Below are 13291 nucleotides of genomic sequence, written 5' to 3'. Positions count from 1 at the left end.
TAAAATAGTATATTTATAATCGTAATATATAGTGAATTTTTTACTAAAGTAGAAGGAAATTAAGTTGGATGAATGGATTAAAATGAAAAAACGAATTACTTAATTTGTTTGGAATGAAAAAGTACCTTACTATTAAAATGTCAAAAAGCACAAAAGATATCTCATGTTGCATAATTCTGAATCATTTTAATTTTATCTTAATTTTGGCAATTTGAAGAATAGAAGCAGCACGAAAATGGTTTCTTGATCCCCAAATCCAAATCAAAAGCTTGCCCAGAAAAAGCAGGAATCTTCTCCCTCACAATTCCCAACACCCACTTGTCGTAAAACCCCTCTTCTGATTTACAGTGGCAGTATTTCTTCTTCTTGCCCAATTGTTCTTCAGTAAAATTACCAAGATTTTAAATCCCACTTTTGACCCTTTTCCCGATTGATTCCTTCCGGGCATCCGAATCCCTTGTCGTTTATAGCAGAATGCTCCAAACGTGAAACTCCAACTCAAAACCAAGAAAATGATTGTTCCCACCTCATTCATGTCCCCCTCTTGCATCGACTCAAGTTTTCCCCTCTTTCATTGAGGAATTTCACCATACAATTTCCTTCCTTCTGCCGCCCGCCGCCATTGATTCATGGCCTATCCCCGGCGGCGAAATCACCACCTCAATCGGCTATTCCCTGTTGTCTCCGTCATTTCCGCCGCCATATTTCTCCTCTTTGTTTACATCTCTTTCCTTGCGCCTTCGCCCGTCGAGAACGATCACATCCGCCACACAAGGATATCTAATCCTCTTCAATACAAGGTTCGTGGACGATCTTGCCTTGTTAATATGTTGAAATGGCATTGAATTGGTTTAAAAGCATCTTAATTTTCTTCTTTTGGTAGGATGTTAGCCACGTTGAAGGGGATGGAGCTGCGCAGATATTTCACATTCCGGTTAGGTTTTTGTGTTTGTCTTATTTGAAAATGCTGATTGATTGGATCCGTGATTTGTGCTAAATGAGATATTTATTGGTTGATGAGATCTAGGACAGTGGAGGAGCGCATGATGTCGATCTTTGGAGTACAAAGAATGCGGAGTTTTTCTACGGCTGCAGCAATGCCTCTGCGAAATTTGCAAGTATGTAAACTTGTTGGCGGCTTGTTAAGCTTCAAGTCTTCAACTATGTTCGTTTGTTCATTCTGGTTTGTTTGATGTTTTGAACATTGTGTATTCTCAGCATTCTATATGTAAGTCCTTTCAGCTGAACATCTGTGTTTCATTTGGCATAACAGAAGCTGCTGCTGTAATACGGTCTAATCGTTACTTGGCTATTGCAACCAGTGGAGGTCTAAACCAGCAAAGAACCGGGGTACTAATCTTCCCCTTGCAAATATGTTGAAAAAAAAAATATTTTTCTGCCATAATCTGTTAACTTACTGATAAGAATATGTTGCTGCATTCCCTTGCAAGTGGCTGCTGAATCATTCTGAACATTTGAGCTGTGAACTGGTCCTTTGGATTCGTTACTTGTTGATCAATCGGGGGTAAATTTGTCATGTTAGAAGTACAACTTAGTTAGAACTTTTTGGGATTTGCTTTCTTTGAATTCTCTTTTAAGGACTATTTTATTATCTTTAAACATTTGGAACCATCATAGGTGAGAATTAGATAATTCCCCAATATGCTTGGGTAGTTGTAATTCAAGATACTATTCTTCTGATTAATGTCCCAATATATGCGGCTGTGGCATCTCCCTCTTGCATGTCATATAGCCCCATTTGTATTGGATATTAGTTTGATGTAATAGTGTGTTTTTCCTTTGCACACGAGGTAGTTGTAAATGCTCAGTGTTAGTATCATTACCATAAGTATATCTTGTACAAAGGTTAACATATGTTGTCTTCAACTAGACACTTGGATTTTTTAAAAACTCTCAGCCATACTGAATGTCTGTGGACTGTATGCTATCTCTTTAATGGACAGTATGATATGTCTGTTTAATGTCATTTATATTTTGCTTAAATTGCTTTTGGGCATTTACATGATAATTTCATTAAAAAAAAGTGCAACTAGATTTATGTATGCATTTTGAGCTAAATCAGGTACTTACTGCTTATGTTATTTGCTTTTGCTTATTGTGTTCAGATCACAGATGCGGTTGTTGCTGCGCGGATCTTGAATGCCACCCTTGTTGTCCCAAAGTTGGACCAGAAGTCTTTCTGGAAGGATGTTAGGTGAAATATTGGCCCATTGTAAAGTTCTTATTAAAATTACTTCTTCCTGCCGGCTGAATGTTGCTCTCTGATACAGCAACTTTTCAGAGATCTTCGATGTCGCTTGGTTTATGTCATATCTCGAAAAAGATGTAAAAATCATTAAGGAACTCCCACAAAGAAGAGGTCAGCCGTGGAATCCTTATACGATGCGTGTTCCCAGAAAATGCAATGAACATTGCTATATTAGTCGGTTATTACCTGTACTGACAAAGAAGCGTGTAAGTTAATTAGTTTCTAAAGATATACTTTTTGCACTGTTTTGCTTTCGGAAATACGTCTTCATATACATGGAGGTTCCGATGTTAACTTATAACAGATTATGCAAAGGCTTTTCTATGTTATGCGATCTGTGTTATGGCTCACTTCACTGTTATATGTCTATTTCATATCTTTGGAGTAACATGACCATGATATGAGTTATAGAATCAAAAGCAATTATGCCTCTATTCTGCATGATGTAGTTTCAGATTTATGTTAAACCCGTCAGCTATCCAAATTGCATAACTTATTACTGTCCTGCCAGAGAGAGAATGCTGAACTTGTCCACCTTTTAGACATTACTGGACTTTTAAAAGTACATAACTGCTGTTTCATTGCCCTTATTGAGTCAAAGCTTAATCTTCGTTGCGAGCCCTGAACACCAAATTCTTCCTTTGATTCTCTGCTGTTGTCCATGTAGCTAACTGATTGTTTTTGTCCCAAAAAAAATTGGGCAAAAACTTCACTTTAACCGTGGATTAATGCTCACCCTTTATTGCTTCGTATGAAGTTCTGCTACACTTGGACATATTACCAATTATTGTTAGTTGAATTTGCAGCTACAAAGATTGAAATGTATCTTGCCTATTATTTCTAAAATATTCAACTAATGAATGGAACTATTCTTGTTGCAGGCTGTTCAGTTGACCAAATTTGACTATAGACTTTCTAATAAACTGGACCTAGATCTGCAAAGGCTTAGATGCAGAGTTAACTATCATGCCCTGAGGTTCACCAAGCCGATCCTTGAAATGGGTGCAGAACTGGTGCGAAGAATGAGGATGAAGAGCAAGCATTACATTGCCCTCCATCTAAGGTTTCTACTCATGGTTCTATCGCCTCTTGTTTCATCTTTCATGCCAGCATATCTCTGTTGTAACGTCTGCAGTTTTGAAAATATTTTAGCTCTTCAATGTTGTAAATTCATGGTTTTGCTGTTGAATTATCTTTTTGTCCCACTTTTGGGTATTTAAAGACTTACATCTTATAAGTTGGTTGGCATGACGAGTATCTAGAACTTTTTTTCTGCTGCAGTTGATATGTTTTTTAATACCTGATGAAGGATTATGATTGACGTGCCTGTGTTTGTTTTCAACAGGTTTGAACCTGACATGCTTGCATTCTCAGGATGTTATTACGGTGGAGGAGACAAAGAGAGGAAGGATTTGGCAAAAATCAGGCGGAGGTGGAAAACTTTGCACGTAAGTTTCACAGCTACTTTGAGAGGCATAATATTTCAATATCTGAATAAGGGATGTAATAATTGCGCAGACAGACACAACATTTGGAAAAGGATCATACCTTTTTCGGGGAAATTCTTGGGGGGGGGGAGTTCATCTAGTACACGCACCACTATTATCATGTGAGCACTACATGTACATGTAGTCATGTACTATGGAATTTCCCCATTTTCATTAATCTTTTTTTTTACTTATTTTAATATTGTATGTTGATGGGTGATGCATGGTGTGTCACTTTAGTTTAGTAACATACTACTATGTTCTTACTTTTGAGAAATTTGTGGATGCATGTTTAGTTTGGTTCTTAAATAAAAGGGTATTCAAGATGTATGAGTTCACTTCTTTCTATGTTTTATCTGAATATTGAGCTGTCATAGTGGTAGCATATAATAGGAAATTTTATTTGAGTCACGCGGAGGCGGATATTATTAGAAATTAATTATCATCTCTCTCTAATAGGGATTATGAAGAATGACTAAGATCTTTACTGCTTAAATTTGCAGACTCCTAATCCAGAGAGAGAGAGAAGGCAGGGAAGGTGCCCTCTTACTCCTGAGGAAGTCGGCCTTCTTCTAAGAGCACTTGGATACGACAGAGAGACACATATTTTTGTAGCTTCGGGAGAAGTATATGGAGGGGAAACAACATTGGCCCCTTTAAAGGCTCTTTTCCCAAATTTCTATTCAAAAGATATCCTAGCAAACAAGGAAGAATTGGAACCCTTTTCTGGGTTTTCTTCTCGAATGGCTGCTCTAGATTTTATAGTATGTGATGAAAGTAATGTATTTGTCACAAATAACAACGGGAACATGGCCAAAATACTGGCAGGGCGAAGGTATGCCATTTTCTGTTTCCAGTTCACTTGCTGTTCCAGTTATCAATAATTTTTCTGATGAAACCATTGTTCTTGGCCACAGGAGATATTTTGGGCACAAGCCTACTATCCGTCCCAATTCTAAAAAATTGTACAGGCTGTTTGACGGGCGAAATAATATGACTTGGGAAGAATTTTCCACACGTGTTCGTACATTTCAGAGGGGTTTTATGGGAGCGCCTAAGGAGATTAGACCAGGCAGGGGAGTATTCCATGAAAACCCTGCTTCTTGCATCTGTGAAAATCCTGATACAACAAATGTTGTTTCAGTTAAAAGGCCGGGTAAGGTTTCTTCTCCAGGCAAAAGAGATGTGGGTTTACTAAATGATTATTCAAATGTGGGTGATGATCTAGAATGGTCTGAACCTGAAGACGAAGAGGATATTAAAAGTCGGCAGGGACACAATGTGTATAATGAGACAAGCCTGGAGGATGACAGTGTGTTATCCGAGGAGCCTGAGTTGGATTATTTGCTTTCAGATTGAATACAATTGCTTTTGAAGTTAGAACTTAATGGTTGCTATAACCACTCCTGTTCATGCAATGAACTGCCAAAGAGCGCATGGTTGAGCTCAGGCGGCAAGATCTGATATTTGTTCATACCGCTGCAAAACTAATTCTTCAGGTAACTGCTACTTTTCCTTGTCTACAGCTTCAAGACTTGTAAGAAATGTTATCTTTGAAGAGAACCGTGCAGTTTCTAGTTGCATGGTTTGGCATATTAGATCCAGAATGATAGCGGAGAACATAGTTAGGACAACTTGAGAAACAACCATTTTTGGACAAATAGTGAGATTACCATCGTTCCGAGGCCTGTGCATACTTCCTTTTTTTATGATCTACATAGATGTCTAAATAGATTTGCGCCTGCCTCGTGGGAAGTTAGAAATTCTGTTCTCTCTTGCTGAAACCGTTCCGGAAACCTCAAGGATTGTATGTTACCAAGAGAAACTAGTTCCAGTTCCTTAAATTTGGATTGAAATGAATGTACCTGATAGACAATGTAAATTTGTATGATTTTTGTTATTATGAAATATTGGTGACTGCATATAGAAATGCCTGAGTTGGTTCTCTACATCTTGTATTGGGTTTTTGAAATATATGTACTTTCATTACGCAAATGTGACAATATGAGTTTGCACACTAGTTTTAGACTTCAGCTGGCAATTTTGTTTTCAACTTGATGTGTTGATGAAATATATGAAAGGGATCAATTGAGTATCTCCTAAAAAGAAATACTACTAGAATTTGTTATCAAAATGGATTGATAGAAGAAATAGAAAAGGACGCAAACTAAAGAACATACTCAAAAAAGTTAGAAACTTCATTTTGTTAATGATAATTTATTTTCTTTTGCCCACTAATTAGACACAAATTCTGGGTTAGTAAAACAATTGGTTTGGGATGATTACGTGTTGCATCTTTTCCATCTCGCGCGACATATGGGATTTCAAAAGACAAATTATAAAAAAAAACATGAAGTTGTATCAAATTTCGGTATCATACAAATTTGAAAATCAGCTACAAAATTCATGAACTTTTGATTTATTCTCACTTGTCCCATGTTGAATCATGCAATATACTATTGTTCATATTTTCAATCAAACGATATATTTTTTGCTATAAAAATACAATTTCACAAAAATATTTTTCCATGAGATAATTAAAATAAATATAAACTTTATGATTTTTCTGGTTGATTTGTAAAAGTTTACCTTGGAGAATAAAAATGTGGAAAGCCTGATATTGGGCCTACTAGAGCCCATGACAGTTATACTAATAGTGGGCCTGGTGTTCGGCCCAGTATGACGTGGTCGAATATGATTACAATCAAAGACTTGGAACCGATTAACAAGCTGAGATATTATTTGGGAAGTAAAATTTCGAATCAATCGCGGAAAAATGCAAGGTGGATCAACCGGAATCGGCTACGGTCTCAAATACCAGGTCAATTTTGTTTGATATTTTCTTAAACTCGTAAACTCTGAGATGATGAAAATCGAATCTGAATAGAATTTGATTGCACCAGGCGAGATGCATTTCAGATGTGAAAGCGGATACAGATCATACCAGCTTCCTCACCGGCACGCTTAGCCTCAAAGAAGAAAATGAGGTCGTTTTCATTTCCAGCGGAGTAGCGATCTCTTTAATTTAGCTGTTGTAGTTGCTATTGTCGTCGCTTGATCTGAATGCGGTCCTGATTTTTCAGGTGCATTTGCTGAGGCTGTCCGACGGCGGTACAGAATTGATCTGCGAGGGTTTGTTCTCGCATCCGAATGAAATTTGGGATCTCGCTTCCTGTCCTTTCGATCAGCGGATTTTCTCCACTGTCTTCTGTTCTGGTAAATTTGCTATATGAGAAATGCATAATACTGAGAAGAATAGTTTGAGATAACCGACATAGTTTGTTGGCGAAATATGAATCTTAGAACTCCGTTTGTCACTCACTAAGTCCTGGAAGTTGCTTGAGCTTGGCTTGATAAGATGGGATATGACCTGTGAGACAGCTTGTAGTACATCACTAAGTGCACTAGTGCCGATTCAGTTGATTAATCTATTTCATTTTGATTTGGTAAATAAGCTAGCAAAGAAGTAGGAATACATATTGATGATTGCATAGATTCCTATCCGACTAGCAGCCCTCATTCTTTAGCTTGACTAAAATGGCTTACTCACAAAGTTTTAGCCAGTGTAGTTTGAGCTATTGGATGATACTCAAATAGTAGACTTTGTTATATATTTTAGTAGTTGTAAATGGATTATAGAATATCTGTTTTAACTTTTTCCTTTTTCAGTCTTGAGACTTTTTTTTGTGGTTATATAATGCAAAATTTTTTGTTTTATGCTACTGAAGTGTAATATATTGTCCTTTGTTATGCTGTTCTTAAGGGGAAACATATGGGGCAGCAGTATGGCAAATTCCTGAGTTGTATGGTCAACTGAGCTCTCCTCAACTGGAGAGTATTGCTTCTCTGGATGGGCACACTTCCAAGCTTAGATGGTGAGCTTGTTATAAATTCTGGGTTTGAGCTAAGCACGAATGAAATTAATTTTCACTTCGCAAGTAAAGTGCAACTATATAAAGAATTGTAAGCAATAGTACTTTGCTTATATGCTAATGATACTGCATATGTAGTGTACTGTGGTGGCCTACAGGAAGACATGACAAGCTGGTCAGTATTGATGAGCATAATCTCTTTCTTTGGAGCTTGGATACTTCAAAGAAGACTGCTCAGGTATAGTTCATATGCAGATACCATTTTGTTGGTTCAGAAATATGAATGTAATATTAGCACTACTTCATCTTTCGATGGATTATAAAGCTTACCATATGTAGTTGTACTCTAATGAATGGAAAAAATCTAATAAAAAAAAACTGGCCTTGCATATCACACTTCTCCATTTTAGCTACCTATCTCTCTTTATTCCAAAATATATTTAACATTTTAACTTCATGCGTCATGCTTGTTCAGCTTTATTTGAATCTGAGTGTAGATTGACACACTGTATAACTAACTACTTGTTTATTTCAGTTATCTATATCTCCTATTCTCACTTAACTGTCCTAAAAAACGGTTTGACTTCATGCATCATGCTTATTTTGACTCAGTTTGAATGTTGATATGGATATCGATAGGAAATAAACCCTGCTGCAGAGTCTGATCTGAAACTACTTGAGTATTGGATGCTACAGTATAACTGTTTCGTCAACTTGAAATGTTTTAATTTCAGTATGTTTTTCTATTTTATTGTGCTAAGTAATGTTCTCTCATCTTTTATACTATTCCAAATTTCCAATCATGTTGAATAGATTGGAGCTGCATGATGGCATGATCTAGTTTTTGTTATTCTTTTTCCACTGTTAATATATAGTTCAAATGGCATTATATAACAGGTTTTCTGGCTTTCTGCTAATTTAGTCATTCCACTTTGTATCTTATGTTCAACATTTGCAGAAATTTAGTTTATGAATAAAGGATTTTGACCCATGCAATGGCTTCATAGCTTCCAACTTCTTTAGCATATCCTTTTCTTTTCCATTCTTTTTATTGTTATATGAATTAGTTCTTTAGCTAATTCTTATTCAGATCTTGTTTGTAATCTAGGTACAATCACAAGAATCAGCAGGCATGCGTCACTACTTAACAGGCGGAGCATGGGATCCTCATGACTTTCAGATGGTTTCTTTAACATGTGATTCATCTGTCCAACTTTGGGATTTAAGGACAATGAAGTAAGTTTAAATCAAGTGTTTATGTACTTTAAATTAATAATGCTTGGCATCAATTCTTTTAAATCTTTTGTGATTGACTTAGGCCACCACATCCTTCAAAATTTGGTCTGATATTTAATAAATTTGCTGTTTAATAAATGTTCTTTCCCTTCAACATACCAAAAGTTGGTGTTGATGCTTCAGGTCTTTTAAATGAATGCATATTGCTAGACATGACAAACAGAAAATATTTTCTATGCTTGCAGGAAAACTGATTCAATTGACCGTGCGCATGTACGTAATGTTGACTATGACATGAAAAAGAGGTACATGCTTGTAAGTATGCTGCAGACTTCCTTATTGTTTTACTTTCTTGATGTTCACTATTTGTCTGTTAATGTGATGTTTCAAATTTTCTTGTCTAAAAGTTTAATCCTATCATTATACCAGTCCTTCCTTCTTTTAATTGAAAAAAAAGTGCTACTCTTTGATGAACGATGATGCTTCCTTCAAGTGATTTTATTTGAATTGCCCAATATACAACTGCTGAACCAGGCGTACTTTTTGCCATGCTCACAAATATAAGCATGCACCTGGCAGTGAAGTTGTGTATGTAGAGAGCGAGAGCGTAGTTCAGCAGTAAAAATGTCTTGAAATGATCTGCTCACAGACTTTTATATCTTTTTATTTTTATAGACTTATAGTGCTCTGTGAGACTTTTGAGAAGGGTGATACAGGCATGATCAATGATCAATAAACAACAGGGACTTACTGCCTACTTGTAGAAGTTGGTTAGAGAGGTCTGTTGGAATGAGCTAAACTAGATTCAGGACAAGCCATGCAATTAAAATATGTGTAAAAAAATTTAGTGACACAATGGTTATGAGCTCTTACTTGAAATGCTATCTACTGCATAAATATATACCTAGCCACTCTATTTTGGGTTGGATGAAAGTCGATGTCTAGTTGTTCATTAAGTCTCTTGCTCCAGTGCTTTGGTACAAGAACATAAGCCCATGGATAATAAGGCTTTGATGTAGCAATGTCAGTTGTATAACAACTGAATTATTACCAACCTCTAAGAACATAACTCCATGGATGTCCAATAGGGCTTTTGAACATCAATTTAAAGATCACATTTTACACTTGATGTGGAATTTTCCAATAACAGCAGTTGCAGTGACAAACGCAGAAAAGTTTCCTGCAACCTTGGATAGTGTATACTATTTTATGTGTTTGGAGTGACTCTTAGGATCCTATTCTACTACGAATATGCATACCCTTTTAATAATAATATGGGCTTATGATTGCTCGTCGACACTTCTCAGGTAACTGCTGAAGATGACTCAGGAATTCATATATGGGACCTTAGAAAGCTGAAATCTCCGGTTGCTGATCTTCCTGGGCATTCACACTGGTAACGTTTCTAACAGCATACTTGAGGCTAATCCTTGTCTATTATTCCTGAATGTGTACCAAATCTGTTATTGTGCATTCTTTCAGTATAGTTGTTAGGTTATCATAATCTTTTGGGCTAGATGCGTTGGTTATACTATACCAATTGAATTATCTGATGAAAGTAAGTTTGTTTATGTTGATAGGACATGGACCGTTAAATGTAATCCCACGTATGAGGACGTGATTCTGGTACTTCTCTCGCTACCTGCATCTCCTCTCCTTGTGCTTGACCTCTGGGCTCTTAACTTGTTTTATCCTAAAAACAGAATTCTAACTCAAAAAGAGAAGGAAAAAAAACGAATGGCTGGAGTAACAACTGGAAAGAAACTTGACACATTACTATTAGTACATCTCAATTTGTCTTAGCATGATGCTTTTCAATACATAATGTTGGGTACAAGTCAGAATGTTTGTAGTCAAAGAAGTTTTTCTGATCATGCACAAGCTTTTGTAGAGTGCTGGAACTGACTCAGCTGTCAATTTATGGCTAGCGTCTCCTTCAATCCATGATGACTCAGTACAAGATAGGTCTGCAGCTCACTTTAGTTGCTATAAATTTATAATTCTTTGACTGAAATTAGTGATGCATATTGATTATATTGGTTCCTCCTTTTTCTAGTTCATTGACATCACAAAATCGGACTGAGCCGTTACTGAATTCGTACAACGACTATGAGGACAGTGTTTATGGTAATAGATGCGACCTCTGATGCTCTTCAGCACTATTTCAGCTAGATTCTGAAATTAATTTAACTGCTTTACACCATTCAGGTCTTGCTTGGAGTTCTCGGGAACCATGGATATTTGCTTCATTATCTTACGATGGAAGGGTAAGTGCTCATCTTCTATGTCATGGCTAGGCCATGGGTTTTACACTCTCCATCATGTTAATTGACCACTCTAAATTAGAAATTCTGGATTCGGGTGTTGCTGGTTGCTAGAACTATCTTGATATGACTTAAACTTTGTCAGTTGTGATAAAAAATTGTAATCGTAAGCTTGTATTTGAGCTTTGAATTTGGCAATTTGCATAGGTACTTCGGAGCCAACTATTTCTGATAACTTAAACACTTTTAAACACAACAATAGTATTGAAGACCATACCAAAAGTTTTGCTAAATGTGTTTTAAAAGGGTTATTAAGATGTTAGTAGTATAAATTCATCCAAATAATTATGATTGATTTGTTTTCAAGGATTGAAATACAAGCTAGATTCACCAGGTGTCAATTGCCTTTACATTCTTCAGGATCTTGTTTTTTTGCTTGAGGTTTAATACTTCATTCTCTTTGTGCAGGTGGTTGTGGAATCAATAAAACATCACCTAACTAGATGAATAACTGATCGATGTAGTAAGTGCTAATCATTAACCCTACCGTTTCTCCTTGGTATTGCCCTTTATTATGGTTAATAATATAGTGCATGTTATATTTTTCTCTCTTGATCTTAGTTGCTGATGGAGACTTAGAACCCATTCTTGTCAATACATGCCTACGGCGTTTCAGGAAACTATGCTGCAATTCAATTCAAGACTACATTGCATGTTTTAGAATTGATCGTTTTCATCTGTGGTAAATTTACGATCCTCCCATTCAACAACTTTGACCATATCCGTCCAGTTTGTAAGATGGATTTCCATTCCAAAAATCACTTCTTGTCTGATTCATCATTTACCAGCATGTATGTTGCGCAGTAACGGGCTATTCGCTTTCTTATGCAAGTTGGAATTGGCTGTTATTAAACCTCATGTTCTATGCATTCAATCTATGGTCTAAACGTATTTGTTTTTGTTCGGTGTGAGAAAAGTTTTTGGATGACTCATGAAATTCAGTGCTTTTGTGGCTTATTTGGAATCTGATGGTCATGGAAAGAGAGAGGCAGAATCTATGAAAAATAGTTGGTGCTAGATTCTAAATGGATAAGTTGTGATTTGCAAGTAAAGTGACATTAAACTTATCCTTGTATACAGTCAGTTATTTGGTTTCCTAGTTCAACGGCACTGGTAGTGAAGGTCCACCTGGAACTCTTTTTAGCCAAGAACGCCTCGTCACATAGATTCTCTCTCCTTATCCAAGTATATTTTGCTGACTCCTCACATTTCCTGCTACTGACACGTGGATCGCAATCTCTATTGCTTATATTCAACATCTTCGTAAATGAGAGTAAATCAAGAGATCCATCATCTATCCACATAGCAAAATCTTATTCTAATGTTTCTTGACCCACAAAAAATATAGCACAATTATCACGATGGTGAAACATAATTTTGCTTAAATTTTTTTTTCTCATATATATGCATATTATTTCATAGTTTTATGTTTAACTTTTTTTTATAATTATTTTCAGATTTTAATATTTACTAAAATGTTAAATTAAATCATAAACCTAATATCACAATTTCTCTAAAAATAAGTGAGAAATGGTAATATTGTAAAAATATTTTAACATTAAGTGTGATAATTAATCTATTATTATCATTGATATATTTGAAATATTCAGATTTATTCTAATTATTATTTGATGTTTTCGAATGTGCATGCCATCGCATTCTATTTTGTGTTTAAACATTAAAACACATCCTATTTGCCAAATAATAGTAGTAGTAGTAGTAGTTATGCTCTTAATCTACCTAAAGCACGTCTATTAATTATTTTCTTGAAATTCACGAGCAATGGTCTCATTGCCACTTAAGAAATATTGAAACTTCATTTGTCAAGACTAAGACATCCATCGATGGTACTATCCTAGTGACTATCATGTGAAACCATCTATTTAAAAGTTCTGTATTTCATATCCAAGTAAATATACAATCCCCAAAAGCTTCGCTAAGGATGATTGAGTCTCTAGTACTCAATTACACACCTAATTCTATTGTAAGTAAAAACAAAAAATATTCGTATAGTCAGACATTTTTTGTTAATCCAACTCTATCAATTTTTATCAACTAAATGCAAGGCATAACTGACTATGATTTTTACTGGTTTGCTTATTT

General features: G+C 35.9%; 2 protein-coding genes across 3 annotated transcripts; both read left to right on the top strand.

Annotated features, from left to right (window-relative positions):
* Positions 1 to 210: 210 nt before the first annotated feature.
* On the top strand, positions 211 to 5705 carry LOC125223633 (O-fucosyltransferase family protein). Its single transcript, XM_048126871.2, has 10 exons — positions 211 to 800; positions 884 to 934; positions 1028 to 1118; positions 1274 to 1350; positions 2127 to 2215; positions 2292 to 2475; positions 3151 to 3332; positions 3615 to 3717; positions 4260 to 4591; positions 4674 to 5705. The coding sequence occupies exons 1-10, from the start codon at positions 630 to 632 to the stop codon at positions 5113 to 5115; spliced, it is 1722 nt and encodes a 573-aa protein (XP_047982828.1). The 5' UTR covers positions 211 to 629; the 3' UTR covers positions 5116 to 5705.
* Positions 5706 to 6490: 785 nt separating this feature from the next.
* Positions 6491 to 12087, top strand: LOC125218540 (WD repeat-containing protein DWA2-like). Of its 2 annotated transcripts, XM_048120228.2 has the most exons (14): positions 6491 to 6577; positions 6660 to 6743; positions 6840 to 6972; positions 7520 to 7631; positions 7767 to 7866; positions 8737 to 8864; positions 9110 to 9179; positions 10172 to 10260; positions 10445 to 10490; positions 10756 to 10829; positions 10921 to 10991; positions 11073 to 11131; positions 11597 to 11651; positions 11750 to 12087. In XM_048120228.2, exons 1-13 carry the CDS (start codon positions 6533 to 6535, stop codon positions 11633 to 11635), a joined length of 1050 nt encoding a protein of 349 aa, XP_047976185.1. In that variant the 5' UTR covers positions 6491 to 6532; the 3' UTR covers positions 11636 to 11651; positions 11750 to 12087. The 2 variants fall into 2 exon arrangements, with proteins under 2 accessions (XP_047976185.1, XP_088922778.1); XM_089066652.1 differs by lacking the exons at positions 10756 to 10829; positions 10921 to 10991; positions 11073 to 11131; positions 11597 to 11651; positions 11750 to 12087 and adding an exon at positions 10568 to 10737.
* Positions 12088 to 13291: the final 1204 nt, after the last annotated feature.

This window comes from Salvia hispanica, chromosome 1, assembly GCF_029641045.1.
Source record: "Salvia hispanica isolate PSC_SH4W2 chromosome 1, Shi_PSC_v1, whole genome shotgun sequence".
Classification (NCBI taxonomy): Eukaryota; Viridiplantae; Streptophyta; class Magnoliopsida; order Lamiales; family Lamiaceae; genus Salvia; species Salvia hispanica.
The sequence above is the reverse complement of the archived record's forward strand: the minus strand, read 5'-3'. Positions and strand labels throughout refer to the sequence as shown.